The sequence below is a fragment of the Chiloscyllium plagiosum genome, chromosome 2, assembly GCF_004010195.1.
Source record: "Chiloscyllium plagiosum isolate BGI_BamShark_2017 chromosome 2, ASM401019v2, whole genome shotgun sequence".
NCBI lineage: Eukaryota > Metazoa > Chordata > Chondrichthyes > Orectolobiformes > Hemiscylliidae > Chiloscyllium > Chiloscyllium plagiosum.
The window spans coordinates 33280373-33303778 of NC_057711.1; the positions used below are offsets into that span (position 1 = coordinate 33280373).

Consider the following 23406-nt stretch of genomic DNA (forward strand, 5'->3'; position numbering starts at 1 on the left):
GTGTGGTCACTGACAGGGAGCTGGGTGTGGGGGAGGGGTCACTGAAAGTGAGCCGGGTGTGGGGGAGGGGTCACTGACAGTGAGCTGGGTGTGGGGGAGGGGTCACTGCCAGTGAGCTGGGTGTGAGGGAGGGGTCACTGAGAGAGAGCTGCGTGTGGGGGAGGGGGGTCACTGACAGGGAGCTGGGTGTAAGGGAGGAGGGACACTGATAGGGGCCTAAGTGTGTGTGTGGGTGTCACTAACAGTGAGCTGGGTGCAGAGAAGGAATCACTGACAGTGAGCTAGGTGTGGGGGAGGGGTCACGGACAGGCATCTGGATGTGGATGGGTGTCACTGATGATGAGCTGGGTATTGGGAATGTGTGCACTGACAGGGTCGAGGGGTTGGCTTTAGTGAGGTAAGTGTTCACACTGAAATGCCATCAGCACAGTGAATAATCTCTGTCTCTTACACACACAGGTACGTACATAGAGTCGTGGCACATTTTAAATTTACACAAGACAGCACCTACAACAGGTATCCCTATCTGTGCCCCTTGACACCCAGTATTCCCACCCCCCAATACCCAGGTCAATGTCAGTGACCCCCCCAAACTCGGCTCCCTGCCAGTGACCCACCCCTGTACCCAATTCCCTATCAGTGATCCCCCCTTTATACCCTGCTCCCTGTCAGCGAACACCCCCCCATAACCAGCTCCCTGTCAGTGACCTGTCCTCTCCACCGACACAAAGCTCCCTGTCACTGTCCCCCTCCCCCTCAGACCCCATTCCCTGTCAGTGCTCTTCCTCCACCTAGCTCCCTGTCAGTGTCCCCACCACCACACATAGCTCCCAATCACTGTCATGCCCCTCTCACCCAGCTCCCTGTCAGCGACCCAGCTCCACCAACCTAATATCCTGCATTTCGGGGGATCATTGGAAATTCAGCAATTCTCCACATTTCTGCAGAAGTCAGAATCAGAATTGCTGGCAAAATCCAGAACTCAGTTCTAACACAGAACAGCAAAAAGCAGAGTAACTCTGACTGTGCCTGCCATTCTTTGGAATATCCCTGTTATAATGCCCAGTTTGGTATCCACGCAGGAGGATATCAAGACTGGGTAGATCAACAGGAGAGCTCAACCAAAATTAGTTTACAGATATCATGAGAAGGTTCATGGAATTGCAATTATCTTCTTCAAGAAATATAAAGTGAGGTGAATATGTTTCAAGTGTTCAATGATGCAGGAAACACTTAACTGACTTATTTAAGGTGACAGGAATAATAAGGTGGAGAGAGTGCATATGAAATCCTTAGCCAAATAATTAGATCAATATAATAGACAGTGTTTCTTTAAGCACAAAGACATCAGCCTTTAGAAGAGATTCCCTTGAGATGTTTAAAAGGGTTCCCACAAGATATACAATTTCCATTTATCTAGGCTAATTTGTCTAATTAGCTGGGAATTGACTTGATCTTATCACTGGAGGAGCAAGGGGAATATTGGAATACATGGTTTCATGCTGATGATTGCTGGAGTATGGACTGCTTTATCATAAATTGCTATTGAGACAGGAACTGCAATATAATGTAAAAGTGAATTAAGTATCAGAATAGTAAAACTATAAATGATATATGGACTGAGAAGGAAAGTAGTATGACAATATTGTTGACATGAGGTTTTAGCATGTGATTGATGTTATATTTCCTTGTGTGCTTCATTTTATTTATAATTCTATGACTCATTGAAAGCAATACCACTGTAAATCCACCAGTACAGCATTATTACGGTAAGTATTACTTTACATAAAATGTAAATATCAAACTACCTCTCTGGAACACAAATTATTTGTTTTCAATTAGGAAACTGCAGAAAAAAACAGTATGAGCTTCACTAATGTTAATATTATTCCTGAAAATGATCTTGAAAATCCAACAGAGATTTTGGAGTAAGCAGGCATATTAGTTTATTACATGGTGAATACTGGAAAATCTAAAGATTTAATGCATATTGGGAGGATTTGGAAAAGGTGAATAAAACTGGAGATTAAAACTTGGTCAAAGGAAAGTGTTGTGTTGGAATGTAAATTAAAAAGATTTGGAATTCAAGGAGGGTCTCTAAACAAAGCATTGGTGAAACAATGTCGGTCAGCCCATTTATTGCTGTATGCTAGTGAAACCTGATGCCTCAGTGTAGAAGCCAAATAAATGTTAGTATTGGTTTCCCTGGCAAGACAGAATCCATAATTTAGTTATGACATATGAGATGGGAATTTGGTCTGAACAAACTGGTAATAGAGTGAAACTCTGAATGATGACTCAGATGGTATAAACAATTCAACTGAAGTAAGATGTTGCTGAAGATTATCTGAACATGTGTTTAGAAATATTTCTGAACCAAGGAAGATCTGGTCAGTCTGTGTTAATGAAGAGGGCTCAGTGGTTGGCACTGCTGCGTCACAGCACCAGGGTCCCAGATTCGATTCCAGCCTCAGGTGACCGTCTGTGTGGAGTTTCCACATTCTCCCTGTGTCTGCGTGGGTTTCCTCCAGGTGTTCCGGTTTTCTCCCACAGCCCAAAAATGTGCCGGTCAGGTGAATTGGCCATGCTAAATTGCCCATAGTGTTAGGTGCATTAGTCAGAGGGAAATGGGTCTGGGCGAGTTGCTCTTCAGAGGGTTGGCGTGGACTTGTTAGACCGAAGGGCCTGTATCCGTGCTGTAGGGAATCTCTCTAATCTAAAAATATTATAAAGTGATTTGATATTCTTCTGTTTTCGTATCAGATTTTAGTCCCATAATCTTTATTGACGATGCAACCAAAACAAAACACAGAAATTAGCTGGGATCTTTGGGACCCAGTGGGACAGAAAGGCAGTATCAGAAGTTGTTGATGAAGGCACTTTCATTCTAGTTCCCAATTGCTTTGCAAGTTTGTGCCAGCTGGCTGGAAATGAGCTTTTAGGTTGTCACTTGACCAAGATGCCATTTCTAAAGGAGGTACCATCATGCAAATAATCTTTGCCTTAGGGATCCTCCTTGAGAAACTTCTTGAGAAGTTTCAGGTCGTCAAGATTTAGGCATACACCAACCACCCCCCTCTTGCCCCCAATTATCAAGAACTACCCTAGAATCCATGATGCCCATGACAAATAGACCCTGCTAGACTGACTGGAATACTTTACCAAGCTGCTCAGCCCGACACCTCTATGGTCTCTTTGTATTCCAGACTGGGAGATCACCACAATCTCATCCAGGGGCCTTGAGCAATTTCATATGGTTCAAAGCGTCAAACTTTGTTTATTCGTTTTCCATTCTTTCATAACATATGAACAACTGAGGCGGGTCCAATATTTTTTACCCATCTCCTTAACTGCCCTGGTAAGATGATGGTGAATTGCCACCTTGCACAGCTATAGCCCATCTACTGCAGATATACCCACAGTGCTGTTAGGAAGGCACTTTGAGGATTTTGATCCTACAACCGCAAAGGAAAAGTGATATAGTTCCAATTCAGAGTGTGGCTTAGTGGTGAACCTGTAGACAATATTGTTTCCATACATCTGCTGCTCTTGTCCATTTAGATGGTACAGATTGAAGGTTTGGAAAGTGCTTTTGAGCTGGGAGTAGGTGCTGTCCAACTCATGAGAAAATTCATCCAGCATCATGGGAAGGGCAAATCAAACCAGGTTACAGAGCAGCAGCAGGAGGAGGCCCTCTCCCTGGAGCAGAGTCAGTCTTTGGCACATATGATATTATTAAACTGGAAAGGGGGAAGAAATGATTTATCAGGATGTTGCTGGGAATGGAAGGTTTGAGATATAAAAATAGGTTGGAAACTGGACTGTTTTCATTCCACATACGACCATTCTCTGTGTAAAAAAGAAAACTTTGCCACTGAAGTCCTTTTTTAAATCTTTCTCCTCTCACCTTAAAACATGCCCCCTAGTTTTGAACTACACTCCCCCACCCAGGGAAAAGAACTTTGCTATTCACCTTATCTATATCCCTCATGATTTTATAAATCTCTATAAGAGCACCCCTCAACTCTCTACACTTCAGTGAAAATAGTCCCAACCCATCCAGTTCAAACCCTTCATTCCCAGATACATCCTGGTAAATCTTTTCTGAACCCTTTTCAGTTTAATAATATCTTTCCTATAACAGAGTGACTGTAACTACACACAGTATTCCAGAAGAGATCTCACCAATTTCCTGTATAATCTCAGCATGATGTCCCAACTCCTATATTCAAAGGAGTGAGCAATGAAAGCAAGTGTGCCTTCTTAACCACACTAACTGGGATGCAAATTTCAAAGAATTATGTACCTGAACCCATAGGTCTCTCTCTGTTCTACAGCACTACCCAGGGCCCTACCATTAATAGTATAAGTCCTGCCCTTGTTTGTTTAAGCAAAATGCAACAGCTCACATTTATCCAAATGAAACTCCATCTGCCACTGCTCAGTCCATTGGCCCAATCCATCAAGATGTATTTGAGACCTTAGATAACCTTTTTTACTGTCCCAACATACCACCAATTTTGGTGTCATCCACAAAATTATGAACCATGCCTCCTATATTCCCATCCAAATCAATGCGAATGGGAATATTTGTGGGGCGTCCATCACCTGTTGGCTACTTAATTGCTCACCACCATTCAAGAGTGGAGATGGCAGGTCCACAGAGTTTAGTTCTGTTCTATTGGTTGTGTGGTCACTTATTTTCAACTATTGCTTCGTTCTTCTGCTGTTTGACTTGTGCTGTACTTTTACTGAGCTAGCAGATCCTCTTTTAGGTATGCTGCTGCTTCCTCTTAATTGAACTGGGTTAGTCCCGGCTTGATGATAAAGGTTGAGTGGAGGTTAAGCTGGGTCATGAGGTTACAGTATGTTGTTGAATAAAATTCTGCAGCTGATGGCTTACAGTACCTCATGGATGCCCAACTTTGAGTTGCTAGATCTATTTGAAATCCATTCCATTTAGCGTAGTGGTATTGCCACATAACAAGATGGAGGGTTTCTGCATTGTGACGATGGGGAATAACTCTCCAAGGACTGTACAGTAGTCACTCCTAATAATACTGTGATTGATGAATGTGCTACAGATAAATAGGTGGGGTTGAATTCGACTAGGTTTTGCTCTCTTGCTGATCCCGCACCACCCTTGCAGACTCAGTCTAGCAGCTATATCCCTTCGGATTTTGAAAGTTCAATTAGGAGTGGTGCTGCCAAGCCACTCTTTGTGATGTACATTGAGGTCTCCAAACCAGACTACCATTCGTGTCTTTTTGCTTTGCGTGTGTTCCAATGGGGAGATGGTGGCATGGTGGTAATGTCAATGATCTAGTAACCCACAAGCCGAGGCTAATGTTCTGGGAACATGGGTTTGAATCCCACTGTGGCAGATGGTGAAACTTGAATTTAAAAAATTACTGTTATGACAACCATGTTGATCACTGTAAATCTAGTGGGCGGCACGGTGGCACAGTGGTTAGCACTGCTGCCTCACAGCGCCAGAGACCCGGGTTCAATTCCCGCCTCAGGCGACTAACTGTGTGGAGTTTGCACGTTCTCCCCGTGTCTGCGTGGGTTTCCTCCGGGTGCTCCAGTTTCCTCCCACAGTCCAAAGATGTGCAGGTCAGGTGAATTGGCCATGCTAAATTGCCTGTAGTGTTAGGTAAGGGGTATATGTAGGGGTATGGGTGGGTTGCGCTTTGGCGGGGCGTGTGGACTTGTTGGGCCGAAGAGCCTGTTTCCACACTGTAAGTAATCTAATCTAATCTAGTTCATTTATGATCTTCTGGCAGTGAAATCTGCTTCTTCTTATCTGGTCGGGCCTACATGGGACTCAAGATTGCAGCAAGGTGCTTGACTCTTAACTACCCTCTTGGCAATTAGGGATGGCAATAAATGATGCCCACATCTCATAACCAAATATATTTAAAAATTTGGTGTTCACTTTGGAAGAGTACAGATTCATCACCAAAAGGGGTCAGTACATGGTCATCAGCAGGAGGACTCCATGCCCATTGTTTGACCTGAGGCCTTAAATCTTCATGATGTCCAGAGTTAATGTTGAGCATTCCCAGCAGAACTCTTTCCCAACTGTATACCACTGTGCTGATACATCTGGTGGGTCTGTCCAACCAGTGGTACAGATCATGTCCAGGAATGATGGTGGTATAGTCTGGGATATTGTCTGGAAGGTATGATTTCCTGAATATGATTATGTTAGGTTATTCTTTGACTATCCTTTGCAACAGTTTTCCAAATTTTCGTGGGAATCTTAGATGTTGGTATGGAGGTATATTGGGTCTTCCAATGGGAAGACTGGGCCTGCCATTATTATTTCCAGTGCATGAGTTGCCACTGAGTGGTCTATATGGTTCACTCCTTCTCTTAGACTCTATACCAGTTATATTCAATTGACTGGCTTGCTAGGCCATTTCAGAGGGCATTTAAGATTTATTCACATTTCTGATCATCTGGAGTTCCAACCTAGAAGCGGACAAAGTGACCATTCCTGTCTGGAATTTGTTCAGAAGGGACAAAGTGCATTTTGCTCCTGCGAAACTGCAGTGATAACACTGGAAAGATTAAGGGCGGCATTCTTTGGCCAATATAGGACAATGTGCATAATGAGATGAAATGCAGTCTGTTTGGGTAATCAGGAAAAGTTGAGAGTTTATAACGGAGCTAGAGTGGTCACAGACTTTGAGTTAATATTTACCCTGCTCTGGTCTGGCCACGGCATCTCCTATTTGCCTCTCAATCATGGTCTGCACTGCCTCTTTGAGGGTAACGATCTCAAGATGGTGTTCTTGATCAGCTTATGGTGGAGCCCATTAGGACAATGAGGCAGATTTGATTAGGGAGCTTAAAGTGAAGGAACCTCTGGGGGGCAGTGACCATAATGTGATAGTATTCACCCTACAGTTGGAGCGGGAGAAGCTGGAATCTATGTAACAGTAATAATTCATTGAGTAAAGACAACTGCGAAGACACGAGGGAGGAAGTGGCCAGAGTTGATTGAAGAGAAGCTTAGCAGGGAACACGGCTCAGCACCAATAGCAGTTTCAAGGGGTTAATTTGTGAGGCATAACGGAAACTCATCCCAAAGAAGAAGAAACATACTATGGGGAGGATGGTGTATCAGTGCTGACAAGGGAAGTCTGGGACTGCAGAAAAGCAAAATAAAAAACATACCAAGTGTGAAGATTAGTGGGAAGCTAAAAGACTTGGGAAGTATTTAAAAACTAGCAGAAGATAATTTTTAAAAAGTAATAAAAAAGGAGGGGGTGGGGAAATGAAATGTGAGAGTTAATTACTAGTAATACAAAAGATTGCAAGAGGTTATTTTAGATATCTAAAAAGGTAAGAGAGAGGCAAGTGTGGACATTGAACCTCTAAGAAATGAAGCCGGAGAAGCAGTAATGGGGAGCAAAGCAAAAGGACCTGATTAGGTACTTTGCATCAGTTTTCATAGTGGAAGACGCCAGTAGCATACTTTAAGAGAGTCAGGGGCCAGAGGTGAGCATAGTGGCCATTAGTAAGGGAAAGGTGCTGGGGAAGCTGAAAGATCTGAAGATGGATAAATCACCCAGACCAGATGGACTACATCCCAAAGTTCTGAAGGAGATAGCTAAGGAGAATGTAAAGGCATTGGTGGTGATCTTTCAGGAACCACTGGAGTCAGGGAGGGTCTCAGAGGACTGGAAAATGCCTAATGTAACACTTCTACTTAAGGGAGGCAGAAGACAGGAAATTATAAGCCAGTTAGCCCTACTTCAGTCATTGATAAGATTTTAGGGTGCATTATTAAGCATGAAATTGTGTATAAATATAGAGGCGTTATCGAGACAGGGAAAGACTTCAGAAATGCGAAGCACAAGAGATTTAGGAATCCTAGTTAAGAATTCTCTTAAGGGTAACACGCAGATTCAGTTGACAGATGGAAGGCAAATACAATGTTAGCACTCGTTTCAAGATGACTAGAATATATGAGCAGAGATATACTGCTAAGGCTGTACAAGGCTCTGGTCAGACCACATTTAGAATATTGTTAGTAGTTTTGGGCCACATTTCTAAGGAAGGATGTGCTGACATCCAGAGAAGCTTTACAAGAATGATCCCAGGGATGAAGGGCTTGTCAAATGGGGAGTGATTCAGGCCTCTGGGTCTGTACTTGGTGGAGTTTAGAAGGAAGAGTGGGGAGTCACATTGAAATTTACAGAATACTGAGAGGATTGTTAGGGTAGACATGGAGAAAATGTTTCCATGAGTGGGAGAGTCTAGAACCCAAGTGAACAGCCTCAGAGTGCAGGACAACCCTTTAGAACTGAGATGAGGAGAACTTGCTTCAGCCAGTGGGTTATTATTCTGTGGAACTCATTGCCGCATAGAGCTGTGGAGGCCAGGTTATTGAGTGCATTTAAGACAGAGATAGATTGGTTCTTGATTGAAAAGAGGATCAATGGCTACAGGGAGAAGGCAGGAGAATGAGTTGGCAAAACGTATCAGCCATGATTGAATGGGAGATCAGACTCAATGGGCTGAATAGCCAAATTCTACTCCTATATCTTATAGTCTTGTGCAGACATGATTCACCTTCTCTGGTCATGTTCTGCAATTGTTTGGTTCTCCTGGAAGAGTGAAAGTGGGGACTGAGAATGAGTGTATTAATAGTTGCATCTTTGGGGGAGGCCTCATGGAGTTGAATTGCAGTGAGGTGTATTCAAGGTTTCAGTAGTGTCTGTGAAAGGAGAAATGGTGTTTGCAATGTGAATGTCAATCTTGAAGTGGGAGATGGCACGGGAAGGGTGACACTGGGCACACGGACACACAAGATGGCCACTGAGCCATCAGTTGGCCACTTGACACATAAGATGGCCACCGGACCACAATACAGAGATAGACAGCTGAGCAAATACAGATACTGCCTGGGGCCACCAGAATGCCAGCACAATGCACTCACAACCTAGTTGATTAGTTTAAGGCAGGTGGGGGAGAGAATACACATTCGTACCGTATACTGCCTGCCAAAGTGTCTGGGTCCAGCCAACACCTTTAATAGAAATGCTAACTGCTTGATACGGACTCAATACAGAGTACTAATAGCCAGGGTTGCAGTAATCGTCCTTATCAGGAAGAGCGATTAGAGCCATTAGTTTCAATGTCTGCATTGAAACTAACAACAACTGCACTGAAATTAACAGAGGCTGCACTGGAAGTGACAGTGACTGTATTGAAACTATCAATGATTCTGCAATGATTGCGATAAACAAATCATGTTACAAAGACAATAATCTCATCACTGACCTATTGTATCACAAGATGTATAAAAATGTCTTGACATGTGCTCTGGCTCGAGAGAAGAATTGCAGCTGACCATTGTGCTGGTGGTCTTTCTCTCCCCAGAGTTCCGGTATTTCCTTGTACAATCAACTCTGTCATTGAACCCCAACTCTGACTCTGAGACTCTGATTTTCCCCATAACAATCTATTGTTAGACATTGGATAAACTGTGGAGAAAGTGAGAACTGCAAATGCTGAAGATCAGACTTGAAGAGTGTGGTGCTGGAAAAGCACAGCCAGTCAGGTAGCATCGAAGGAGCAGGACAGTCAATGGTTCAAGCATAAGCCCATCATCCGGAATGAGGCCTGTGGCCTAAGGGGGCAGAGAAACAACTGGGAGGGGAGAGGGGCTGGATGCAAGGTAGGTGGGAATGCAATAGGTAGATGAAGGTGGGGAGTGAAGGTAATAGGTTGGAAGGAGGGAGGAGCGGATAGGTGGGAAGGAGGATGGACAGGTCGGACAGTTCAAGAAGGCAGTTCAAGAGTTGGAAGGTTGGATCTGGGATAAGGTGGGGGGAGGGGAAATGAGGAAACTGGTGATGTCCATTGAACATCCCAGATGGCGAGCAATTCTGCCATAGATCATCCCAGATGGCCTCCTTCTTCAGACACACTCCAGCGCATCTCCTCCGCTTCCCACACCTCTGCCCTTGAACCCCATCCCTCCAATCACAACAAGGACAGAACCCCCATAGTCCTCACCTTCCAACCCACCAACCTCTGGATACATTATATCATGCTCTGCCATTTCCGCCACCTACAAACAGACTAGAGATATATTTCCCTCCCCACCCCTATCTGCGTTTCGGAGAGACCGGCATGGTGGCTCAGTGGTTAGCACTGCTGCCTCACAGCACCAGGGTCCTGGATTCAATTCCAATCTCAGGTGACTGTGTGAACTTTGCACGTTCTCCCCGTGTCTATATGGGTTTCCTCCGGGTGCTCCGGTTTCCTCCCACAATCCAAAGATGTGCAGGTCAGGTGAGTTGGCCATGCTAGGTGTATTAGTCAGGGGTAAATATAGGGTCGGGGAATGGGTCTGGATGGGTTACTCTTCGGAGGGGCAGTGTGGACTTGTTGGGCCGTAGGGCCTGTTTCCATACTGTAGAGAATCTAATCTAATCTAATTCCCTCCGTGACTCCCTTGTTAGGTCTCTGATCCCCCACCAACCCACCCTCCACTCCCGGCACTTCCCCTGCCCCCCCCCACAAGAAGTGCAAAACCTGCAGCACATACCTCCCCCCTCACACCTCCATCCAAGGCCCCAAAGGATCCTTCCACATCTGACAGATATTTACCTGTACTTCCACACATCATCTCCTGTGTCCATTGCTCCCGATTTGGTCTCCTCTACATTGAAGAGACAGGACGCTTACTTGTGGAACATTTCAGAGGACATTTCTGGGACACACGCACTAAATCCCACCACCCTGTGGCTGAACACTTTAACTCCCCCCTCCTACTCCGCCAAGGACTTGCAGGTCCTCAGCCTCCTCCACCGCCAAATTCTCACCACCTGACGCTTGGAGGAAGAAAGTCTCATCTTCCACCTTGAGATCCTACAATCACATGGGTTCAATGTGGATTTCACCAGTTTCATCGTTTCCCCTCCCCCCACCTTCTCCCAGATCCAACCTGCTTCACCCTCCTTTTCGACCTATCACCTTCACCCCCACCTTCATCTACCTATCGCATTGCCAATTACCTTACCCCCAACCCCACATCCCCTCTCATTTATTTCTCAACCCCCTTGGGCCACAAGCCTCATTCCTGATGAAGGACTTATGCTCAAAATATCGATTCTCTTGCTCCTCAGATGCTGCCTGACTGGCCGTGCTTTTCCAGCACTACACTCTTCAACCAGATAAACTGTGCTTAGTTTGTGATGCTGGTGATCCAGTTACAGAGAATTGTCTGTGGGGTGGGATTGTATCTTTATCACACAAGTCCAGCCATAACATTTCTTGCATGCAATAACCATTTTCTGGGATTGGGGTTGAGACCTCTGGATGAAAACACCTGGGTGGTCTCCTCCTGCATGAGCATATCAGCTGACTCTGTGTGGATTGCTTCCCTGCTGGGAATAAAGGAAAGCCCTCCTCCATCTTACCTCTTTCAACAGAGCTGCATTAGATACTGTGGACTTTCTCTTCCACATTCATTTCTCTCCCAGTTATTGCATACCATAGCTTCACTGGAAGTGGGTGAGGGCAACCTTCAAATACAGCTCCAGGAAGTCTGCATCTAATTGCCTGATTGAATGTCCCAACCTGCATTTAGCACTCACAGGCCTGTTTAAACCATGATAACCATTAATTGGCACAATGCAACTACAACCTTATGTTCTGCATTTCAATTTTTCAAGCAGGCACCTTTTAGATTAGATTAGTTTCCCTACAGTGTGGAAACAGGCCCTTTGGCTCAACCAGTCCACACTGACCCTCTGAAGAGTAACCCACCCAGACCCATTTCCCTCTGACTGATGTACCTAACACTATGGGCAATTTAGCATGGCCAATTTACCTGACCTACACATCTTTCGACTGTGGGAGGAAACCAGAGCACCCGGAGGAAACCCACGCAGACACGGGGAGAATGTGCATAACGTCACAGACGGTCATCTGAGGCTGGAATCGAACCTGGGACCCTGTTGCTGTGAGGCAGCAGTGCTAACCACTGTGCCGCCTTTCTAATGTATATTGCATCTGCTGAATTCCTGCTTGTTCAAAGTAACTACCTCAACTATTTTTCTAATCAGTCTGCTCAATCATGTTATTGTACACGTCTAGAGCAGGTGGGACTTGAACCCAGGCCTTCCTCTATAGAGGTAGGATATTACCACTGCACCACATGAGGGCCTCATAACTTCCTCAAGATTAAAGAGCCTTTCTGGAACTCATACTCTGCAAAGTGATACAGGTCTCCTGTCGAGGGCGCTGCACTATAAAAGACAAAGCTCAGTACCATTCACTCCCACTGCCGTCAACATCTGGGCTGAATTTAATACGCTGGTTAAAGGCCGAGTGTAAGGAATCAATAATAACTCTTGCATGTGGGCGCACTGTTTTTTTTGAAATGGCTCATAGTGTATTGGTCTTCACCTTCACCCAGTTCTCAATTGTGGCTTCAAGCAGTAATTAGCCTGTAACAGTGGACAGAAGTAGTGAAAACTAATCCTGCTGTACTTAACCCTAGCTTGCATTCTTGTACTGTTGTAACGTAGGAAATGTGACAGTGAGTTTTGCATATAGCAACCTTGCATAATCAGCAATTATGATAATAACCAGGTAAACTGTTTTTGTGATGATGATTGGATGATAAATTTTAGTCAGGACATGGGGGATAAATAAAGGTGAGGTCAAAGTTCACCATAGTCATGGTGGCTCAGGGTTAGTACTGCTGCCTCACAGCACCATGGTCGCAGGTTCGATTCCAGCCTTGGGCGACTGTGTGGAGTTTGCACATTCTCCCCGTGTCTGCTCCGGTTTCCTCCCACAGTCACAAAGATGTGCAGGTCAGGTGAATCGGCCATTCTAAATTGTCCATAGTGTTAGGTGCTTTAGTCAGAGGGAAATGGGTCTGGGTGGGTTTCTGTTCAGAGGGTTGGTGTGGACTTGTTGGGCCGAAGGGCCTGTAATCTAATCATAGTCCTATCAGACCATAGGGCTCCTCTCTCTCATTAGAGAGAGAGAAACAGTTGGTGGTGGTTTAACCTAAGGGTTACCATGCCTCAGGGAATAGTTGAGAAAGAGTCCTTTATGGTAACCACAGCTGGTGGGTACTGGGCCCATACTGTTAGCATTGAAAACCAGACACCCAGCCAAATAAAATACTGCAGATGTTGGAAATCTGAAACAAAAACAGAAAGTACTTTAGAAGGCTGACCAGCCTCGAAATGTTAACTCTGTTTTCTCTTCACCAATGCTGCCAGATCTGCAAAGTTTCTCCAGCAATTTCTGTTGGGACTTGGGATAATTCCTCTGTGCTTGTTCAAAATAGAGTCATTAGAGCTTTCCATCTACATAGAGTAACAGTTTAAAATTTCATCTGAAAGATTGCCCTCGGTGCTACATTGGAGGGTTGATTTTAATGCACTCAAGCTATGGAGTGGAATGTGAACCAGGGACTCAAAGGCCCAAAGTGCTACAGCTGACACTACACATACCAACAACCTCTGAAAATCAGAGCCCCCATATCTGGCCTTCGGACACTGCATTTGACCCTCACACACTTGGCACAATTCCATTTATGAAATCCATCCACATTGAAAAGTGTGCACATGTCATTTATTCAACCATTCTCGGCATCATCCAAACAGACTGCATGACATGAAGTGATGCATTGAAAGGAAACAAGTGGAGGCATCAGGAATAGGAGTGAGCAAGGCATGTCTGCAGTCTTTAATCTCATGGACAAGGTGGTGTCGACCATAAAAGGTAAAGCTGTTTCAAAGGCTGTGAAGATGAGAATATTAGACTATCTAATCAAAGAAGGGTTTAGAGGGATATGGGCCAAGTGCTGGCAAATGGGACTAGATTAGATTAGGATACCTGGTTGGCATGGACGGGTTGGACTGAAGAGTCTGTTTCCACGCTGTAAATCTCTATGACTCTAATCCTCTTGCTCCTTCCAGAATCTCTTCTGGTTTAAAGGTTGCAGTTCCTGTAGCTATACAATTCTTGCTTTGTCTTCTGCCCTCACCAATAATCTAATTTTGCTTTCCAAAAATGACCCGTAAACGCAGTGAAGGAAGACCAAGAAGATAGGTGAAGATATACTTCTCACTTACCATTAGCAGAGAACTCAATGCCTGGGTGGTTTAGATTTAGAATGATTGTATAAGGATTGATGAGAGAGGTATGTAACAACATGTGTGAATAGATTGATTAGAAATGAGCTACAGATTTGCAGCATGCAATCCATTGGGATATGATAATATTGTGAAGAAGGAAAAATGAAGAGTTAGGGAGACAGTGGTAGTGTCCCTACATCGGAGCCAGGTCCGTCTGCTTCAGAGATGTGCAATAACATCTTTGCATAGGTTGACCAACAGAACAGGTAGGAACAGAAGTGTGTAATAACATCTCTGAACAGGTTGATTAGAAATACCGAAAGATCATTTTGTTTTTTCATCCAGGCATTAGTGGGCACCTTCTAGTCATTGAAAGTGTGGTAGAGATAGAAACTTGTGGGCTGTCCTCTGCTCCTTCTTCGAGCCATATTCAATCCTGAGTCTGGAAGTAACTACTTTACCCAGTGGGCGAGGAGTCCTTTATGGTATTTAATGTTGTGTTCTGCTCTGAGAGTTTAAGAGAGGGCACAGGCTGGCAAGTAGCAGCGCAGATGTAACATTCAGCATTGCACATTGATTGGTGTCATGACCTACCAGCAGTGCATCCTGCTGGATGGTAACATGCATTTCTAGTGAATTTCACATCCTTAAGGGGAGACATGGCACCCAAAAATGTGGGCACTACTGAGCTCACATTCACCTCTGCATCTTCTTATGGGAGACAAGTTGGAAGTACAGTTAGTTTTTCTATAATGTGATGGTTGTGTTCTTGGGAAATCCCATGTTATTAAAAAGTTGTGTTTTAGAAACAGCACTTAAAGTGTTGATGCTGTAATCGCGTTACAGCCAACAGATGTTTTAAAAGTTTGCACTGTAGAAACAGCGTTCCCATTTTGTCAATTATGTTACAGTGCATTTGTATTGACGAAACACATGTTATAACAGAATAACCTGTACTGGCAAATGTTCAAACTGTAAGATATAAGTCAATAAAGTAGCTTTGAACTTTACCAAATTAGATTTATAAACTTTTATTTTAGAATGTAAGTGTTAGTTTTCTTCATTTTCATGCAGTTTTAGACAAAATATATGTTTAAACATAGTCTGATTACATACTTTATAAACTAACCATAAGGTAATCAATGCAAGATATCTAATAAATGAAACTTTATTATTCTGCAGTAATACATAAAAATAGAGAACAATGTTGTAACATTATATACAAACATACACATTTCAGGAAGATTCTTTCTCTCACATTACTAGTAGCATTCAATAACATATAGTCTTTTCAACTAGAAAGTTATTTCATATTAATGCACAAATTAGCTTGAACCCATTTTTGTAACAGATTGATAGAATGGGTGCTTGATCTGGACTGGAGAGTAATAGTATTGTAACATTTCTAATCATTACTACTCACTATTTGGTTGAAGAGCTTCTGTAAATAACAGTTGTAAAATTAATGAATATTCACAGATTCATCTCATTGAGTATGATTATGTAAATATTACCTTTAAAGAACTTAAAATTACACTTTATATTTTTACATATTGAAAGGGCCAACTCTGGCAATAATAAAAAGGACCAAATATCTTGTAACACACAAAAAATCTACATTTACATAGTGCTTTTCATAACCTCAGTGCTTTGCAGCTAATTAATTACTTTCTGAAATGTAGTTACCACTTGGTCATAAACATCTGAAACAAATAAGAGAATAAATGCACAATTCCACAATTCACATCCATACAATTGGCTTTTATATTTCCAACAAGATAAATGGTTAATATCAGAGAACTACATTTACTGAATTATAAGCCACTATTTTCATTTTGATGCCAAATTTAATGTGGAGCTTGTTTTTCCTTCTACTTAATTAAATTATCCAAATATTAAGTTCACTGTACTTATTTTTGAAATGTTGGCAGATACAATGGGAGCTAAAATAATGTTTTTAACAAGCTAAGCAATCAAAAAAGATGTTAGAATTACAAGTTCATTTATGTCTGAGGGACAGATTAAGTTTGATTCTGTCACTGGTTTTTTCATTATACTGTTTTGGTAGCTTTTTGAGATACTGGATGAACAAGTACAGTACTACCCTGAATCTTGTGCAGCAGAGAAGTAAGGGTGTTCACTGCTGACCCTAAAGAAAACTGCCCACAAAGATAAAATAATCTTAGAAGTGGGAATTTCCTTTTAACCCACGAGAGTTTAAATCTCATACAAAACTAAGGAGATCTCTTGGCATTCAGCAGTCATGAAGACATCATGTACGAAGGCAATCAAATAATTTTGTTGTGTTCACAACCAGCAAATCAGGAAGCTGAAAGCACTGAAAATGAACTTTAAATGTCATCTCTTAATGTATGTGAAACAATTGCATGACTATTATAATAGAAGTAAAAATAATCAAACTTTCACTTTTTTAATGCTTATAAAAATATGTGGAATTTTTAACTATTCCACAAACATAGAATTAGCTTTTCAGAGCTAGCCAGAGTGTTTAACAATAACTAGAAATTGTTACACTGCTAAAAACTCAGTAGCACTTCATTCAACATGATGCAACTTTCCTGGGTTTTAGTTTTGGCAAGACTGACATGGTTAGAGAGATCTTATGTTTGTTGGGGCCTCTAGCTCATCCTGTGGAGAAGTAAAGACTCAAGGACAGGACATCTTGTTTCCAGCCTGTTCTTCTGGTGTCGAAACTCGCAAAGTTGTTGTCAGTTTCAGTGGAATGATGATGGTGAATACTAACAGTTCGCCATCCTTACCACAGACAAATCCTGGTAGCAATTTTATTTTGATCAGAGGGGTTTTTTGTAAAACGTATCACCCAGATGGGAAACAAGAATATAACTAAAGATTACCCAGCAATATTAAACCGAAAAGAATAATTCAACAAGCTAAGAATAGCGACTGTTTATTTTAATCCCATTGATTATTTTTGCAATGCAGAGAAACTCGAGGATTAAGGTGTTTATCAATCAATTACACCGAACTGTAATGGAATTCCAGCAACAAATAAGTTCTCAAACTATTTGACAGAGAAAATATACAATGTGAAATATAACTGGAAAAAAAAGCTCTTAATTAAATGTCCAATAGAAAAAAATGACATCGAGAAATGGGATCCAATGAAGTCACAAAGTTAGAAGATACTGTCACATAATAAGGCCAAATTGCAGTGAATTGTACATGTCTAAAATAAAAAAAAGACAAAAAAAATCAATTTAGGCTATTAATTTTTTGTAGGAAGTATCATTGAAACTGGAGGTTCCTGTTTTACAGCTCTTAGAATCTGTTTCACTATTCTCAGATTCAGTGACATACCTAGAGCACAAAAGATTCTGAAAATGCATTTGGAACAGAGATGAGCCATAATAATAAATCAAAGGATCAAGGCAGCAGCTAACACTGCCAATGCACACACACAGCATGTAAGCAAAATAGAGAGCATCACTTGGTGCATAATAAAAATGAAGATAGTGTATAAGCAAAATAATGTTAGATGGTGCAAAACAGACAATAAAGACAGAAAGCACAATCACAGCCAAACAGATAGCACGTGTTTTCTTGCACTTGCTTGCAACATTTGCTGAATGAAGGGTTGAGATAATACATATATAGCAGACTGAAGTCACAAGCAGGGGAATTACAAACAGCAGAAAACACAAAGTGGGAAAATAGTAGACAGAGTAGCTCTGTAAGGTGGAGAGGGGTAGCACATCATGGCAGGTTGTAATGCCCAGCTCAGTGACATACACTGTTTGCTCAGTAAGGAAAAGAGGGAGGACACCACCAATAGCTACAAGCCACATCACAAGGCAAATTACAACTGTACGCCCCCGGGTCCTCCAGGTAGCAGATCGTATTGGATAGACTACAGCGAGAAATCGGTCAATACTTATGCACATCATCAGCAGCACTGAACAGTACATATACGCATAAAATCCACCAGTAACCAATCGGCAGAGGAAAGAGCCAAATCCCCAGTTATTGCCAGAAAAATGGTAAGCAATTTTTAGAGGCAGCATCAGCAGAAATAACAGATCTGCTGCTGCCAAATTCATCATGTAAATTACAGCCGGCTTTTTACATTTCATCCTGAAATGAATCATTAAGATTGCCATACAGTTGAGAAGCAATCCCAATGCAAAAACAATGGTGTAAACTGAAGGAATAAATGCAGTCATCCATTGACTAGTTAAGTATTGTTCTGCTGTATTTGAGATGGCTACATGTTGCATGTGGTGTTCTTCATGGATTTTGACAGGGATGGTGGGTTTATTTTCATGTGATCCAAATCCAGATCCATCAGTGAATCCACTTCCATCATACAGGCCTGAACCTTCGCCTTCAATTTTTCCATCAAGATCAAAAACTTCCAAAGGTTTATGAGTCCAAACAGCTGCAAAGGTTCTGGGACGCACTTGATTTTGTGATGATTTGCCTGAAAAAGAGCAATCAAGGGATGAAATAAACATTTTCATATATTTATCAACAGTGAAAACATTTGATTGCATTTACATCAGATTCTGTATATTGTCATTTTTGGGAGTCATTGAAAATGTCATCTTATAGGGAACAGTACTTACTTTTCTAGAGCAAGGGAGCAGCTAGAAGCAGATATAGTGTTATATTGGACCATTATACACTTTACATTCTTGCATCCTACAATTACCAAAAGAGCAATGGGATGAAGACATTTTGGAGCATAGAGGATTTTCAGGACATGGAAGCCCCCGCCTGCAACAATGGTAGCCAGCAGACTCTGCAGTCATTTCTAAAAGAGATTGAATTGCTGTTTGTATTCCCTCAGTGGTATGGGGAATAGAACAAAATATATACTGTCTACAAAGGTGTGATAGGCCCCAACAGGATGTAGAATTTTAAGGCAGCCTGAACTGCTGTGCTCTTCCAGCACCACTAATCCAGAATCTGGTTTCAGAACAAGTTAATTTTGAGGTGTAATTTAAATATGAATTCACTAATTACAGATAATAAAGCGCAATGATTTTTAAATTCTCACTTGGTACTCTCCAGATTGTTAATTTTTAATTATATTTTTGTAATGCAAGATCACCATTATCCATCCTTCTCCTTTTCCCAAATATATAATCTGATTCTTCCTTGCTTTAGATTATGATCTTCTTTGAAAGCAACTGCTTTGTTCCGGGTATCTTTTGGCTTCTGCTTTCAGCAAAGTGCAATTAATTTTGATAAAATTCTCATCTTCTCTTGGAATTTCAAGTGCATTATCTGGTGAGATGTCAAATACTTACTAACCAAGGAAATTGTCATCCAACAAATATTACTTTTAGCTGAAACACATGTTTAAAAACTTGTTTGCAAAGTAACTTCAATAGTTATTTAGTTAAGAAAGCGATTCAGTATGCTGGTATGGTAGTCTCAGGGGCCAGATTCTATGCACTCAATGTACATTGAACACTACTGGTTCTTAATAGTGTACAGCATTTTAAAGGTTTCAAGGACTTAAAAGTGGCTGAAGTCCTCTTGGTCCAGATTTTCTATGGAGTGACCATCTCACATAAATTGGTACCCTTCCCCACCTTTTAGATGAAGAGGAGCACTCTGTATTTCAGATAGCAGATTCCAATCAGGGCTCCTTCAAAAACACGGAGCTGTACTTCCATCTAGTGCCGAGCTGTTTGAGGAAGACAAACTACCACCTCTTTTCACAGCAATCAGCTGCTAGATTCTAAAATGTAAACGTCCAGAACCACAGATACGGTCAAACAGTAAGTACATAAGATCACTGTGAGGTTAGGGTGCCAGGAAGAGAGAGTGCTAGATGGTTAGGGGGTTACAATACTGGTTAAGTATAGTGCCAGGTCAGAAAGGCAATTGGCTAGGAAACCAGTTGGCAAGGCGGCTAGGTAGGCGATGCCATGTGTCAGGTACATTGAGGTGTGTGGGAGATATTAGAATCAGTGGTAGAATAGAGGGCAGGTTCAGGGTCTCGGTAGGAGAGTTTATCCTTAGGTCTGGTGGCTGGGGAATGGGGGTTCGGTTTGTGGATAGGGTAGAGATGGATTGAGTCTGGATGAGAGAGGTGGGCAACAAAGTCTGTTGTGGAAGGGGAGGAATGGGCAGGTGAGGAATTGAGTCTACTTCTTTATTTCTCGATTCTCCTGTCCCCCTCTAATCTTTATATGTTTGCTTTAATCCTTGAGTTTCCACCACAACCTTAACACATAACATAATGGACATGAGATTTTGTTTTTTTCTGGAAATCTCACTTGGCATTACATTGTGTTCTAACCATGAAATGCTGAAATAAGCAGTATTACGGAAAAGTCTCTCTCCAGAAAGTCTGTAAAATCCTTGAAAAGATTATAGTTATTCTGTATGGATAATGCATTAGTCATAATTATGATCAGTACATCATTGCACCTTCAGTTGATAATACCAGGTTCTTCGAACAGGGATTAAATAATCAGAGCGTGAAGATTGATGTAAGTGGAATCCAAACAGTCCCACCTATGTTCAAAGTACAAAGTTGAGTTACTTCTGGTGGACAGAAATAAAGTTTGACGTTTCATAACAGGTTAATGAATTTGTTTCGAAAGCACTGCAGAGCCTTTTATGTCGAAATACTTCGTGTTCATAGCGCGGGGGAGTGGGGGGAGAGGGAATGTCTGTTGTTTACGGACTGGCCTTGCTCATAATCCAGAAGGGCCGCAGTTTTTTTTTGAAAGGGGAGCACAGTTCTTTCAGTGACAGATTTTGATGAATGTCACCTCTAGTGTTTACAAAGTCTCCTATCGCTCAGAACGCTTCACGGTCAGTCTCTGAGGAAGGGTCGCCGGACCTGAAACGTTAACTCTTGATGTTTTCTGCACGGATGCTGCCAGACCTGCTGAGCTTTTCCAGCAACTTCTGTTGTTCCTGTTTTACAGCATCCGCAGCCCTTTTTGGTTTTTACGGTCAGTCTCTTGCCTGGAGAGCAGTGAGTCAAACACAAAGCACGCAAACACCATTACGTCTCTCCACACACACAAAACAACCGCCTATTTACAAAACAACTGCCTTTTAAAAAGAAAACAGCTGCCTCTTTCAGGGACGCTTGCAGGTCAGTAGCCTTGTAACAGCAATCTGCTTTCGAGACAAAAGTGCTCAAACGAGATGAAGCAGCACAGTATAATTGCCGCCAACACAGTAGTGCGGATCGATGACCAGCAAGAATGAGAAACAAACCCAAGACGCTGCACATGAATTCCACCTCACCCCCTCCCCCAGCAAACTCAGACACTGAGTTCATCTTGGCTTTTGTCTCTTGGTCTCTCACTGAGCTGAGCTGTGAGGCACATCACTGAACCCATGAGCTGCACAAATACCTACCCACCCACCCCCACTCTCCCATCCTAAAGTTTTCCAAAGGGTCGGAGAGTAGACTAAATAAATGCGGGGGAGGCGTGGGGGGGACAGTAAAGCAGACAGTGGGCAGACAGCCAGACCAGGGCTGCCCGCTCTGTTTCCCCAGCAGGAGTTGCGCAGTTTTCACAAACAGAACAAAAACGGCCACAGACTAGTGATAAACATCCTAATTCCCATCATTTCTCTTTTACACCGACACCACAACCACGATTTTTTAAAAAAAAAATCTCGGCAGAATATTGCGGATGCTGAACATCTGAAATTTAACAAGAAAAAGCAAGTGCTGGAAATGGGTCTGACAGCATCCGTGAAAGCAGCAACAGAGAAAAGGGGTGAAAATTGGATTGAAAACGGGTTTCAATGCAACCAGACCTGATGAGTTTCGCCAACATTTTCTGTGACTAGTTCAGAACACCCAGGAATTCGATTATTATGAATTAACTCCACCAATACCGTGCTATTTTCCACAAATTTATAGCGGTTTATAAAACCAAGAGAGACGTAGACAAGGTGAATAGCCAAGGTCTTTTCCCCCAGGGCAGTGGGGTCCCAAAACCAGAAGGCATTGCTTTAAGGTGAAAGGGGAAAAAAAATTAAAAAGAGATCGAAGGGGCTACTTTTTCACACAGAGTGGTGAGTATGTGGAAGGAGCTGCCAGAGATAGGAGCGAGTACAATTAGAACATGTAAAAGGCATTTGGACAGGTACACGGATAGGAAAGGTTTAAAGGGATCTGGGCTAAACGCAGGCAAATGGGACTCGTTCCGTTCAGGAAACCTAGCCAGCATGGACGAGTTGGGACGGAAGGGGTCTGTTTCAGTGCTTGCCTGATTCTATGGCTGCTGATTCTATTGAATCAATTTAGGTTTGTTTTAAACACTTTACTGTGCATGGATTTAAAGTAATAAGATTTCTTACCAGTGTTGAGAGCTGAGATGGTGGAGACCAGGGCGACCCCCAACACAAGCTGAACTGTCCAGCCCATATCCGAGTGGAAGTTGCTGTGGTTCTCTGTACAATCCGGAGCCTGGCTTTAGATTAGTACCGTTACTGCTCCCTCCGAGCGAGAATCTCCAGACCAACTGATGAGGAACCAGTCGAGGTGACTCCTTTTTAAAAATCTTTTTGCTTTCAGTGTGGACTGGTGTGGAGTTCCAGCTGCTGTTAGCTCTGTAAGTCTGTGTGTATGGGGGGGTTTCTCTCACACTGTTCCTCTGTCACCACCACGCTTTGATTTCATAACTCCGCTATTTCCGGCAGATTGAAAGGAATCCCACCTCCCAGATTCCTCCTCCCCCTCTAACAGAACTAATAACTCTTTCCAGTCAAAGCAATGTAACCAAGACTAAAATATGTGTGTGTATATTTTTTAATTCCTGCAACTTTCAAACTGCAAGATGCCCAAAGTGGACCTGCTTTAAATGAATCAGTGTCAGTGTGGAGAAGACAGGTACATCTTTTAAGGAATTCTGCTCCATTTCCATGAAGCATTTCATCAGAAACTGATCGGTCAGGATTTGTGTCCTTCCCAAATCAGATCCCATATTAAAGTCAGCCTCACCCCTTTCAGAGCCCAGATAATCACCTGTCAGTTTGTAACCATCCAGACAAGAACTAACCACAATTTTTCCATCCGGTTGAATGTTTGTCCCGCACAGAGACGCCTCGGGCTTTTCCTCCCCGAACGGAGCAGCACAGAGCTGAGAATTCCCGGGTTCCACGTTCACCTTTATACCCTGGGAGGACGGGATCCTGCACAGCCTGATGAGAGGAGGCACATCGAAAGGAGAAGGGTGGCATCTTTATGGAAATCCCCAAACCCTGCACAGAGCGAGGACGGGCAGAACAGGCTAAAATTAATCAAATAACTGCT

The 23406-nt window shown here is 42.7% G+C and overlaps 1 protein-coding gene across 2 annotated transcripts in view; it reads right to left on the reverse strand.

The window, feature by feature from the left end:
- Positions 1–15278: 15278 nt before the first annotated feature.
- The window catches only part of LOC122558546 (proteinase-activated receptor 1-like), a 47447-nt gene continuing 39319 nt past the window's right edge, over positions 15279–23406 (reverse strand). The window contains exons 1-2 of one of the 2 annotated variants that reach the window (XM_043707259.1): positions 22452–22996; positions 15279–18585 (exon numbers count right to left, since the gene is read on the reverse strand). In XM_043707259.1, the coding sequence (XP_043563194.1) occupies positions 17366–18585; positions 22452–22518 (1287 nt within the window). In that variant the 5' untranslated portion in view covers positions 22519–22996 and the 3' untranslated portion in view covers positions 15279–17365. Of the gene's footprint in view, positions 18586–22451; positions 22997–23406 lie in introns of those variants that run through there. The other variant, XM_043707270.1, reaches the window with a different exon arrangement.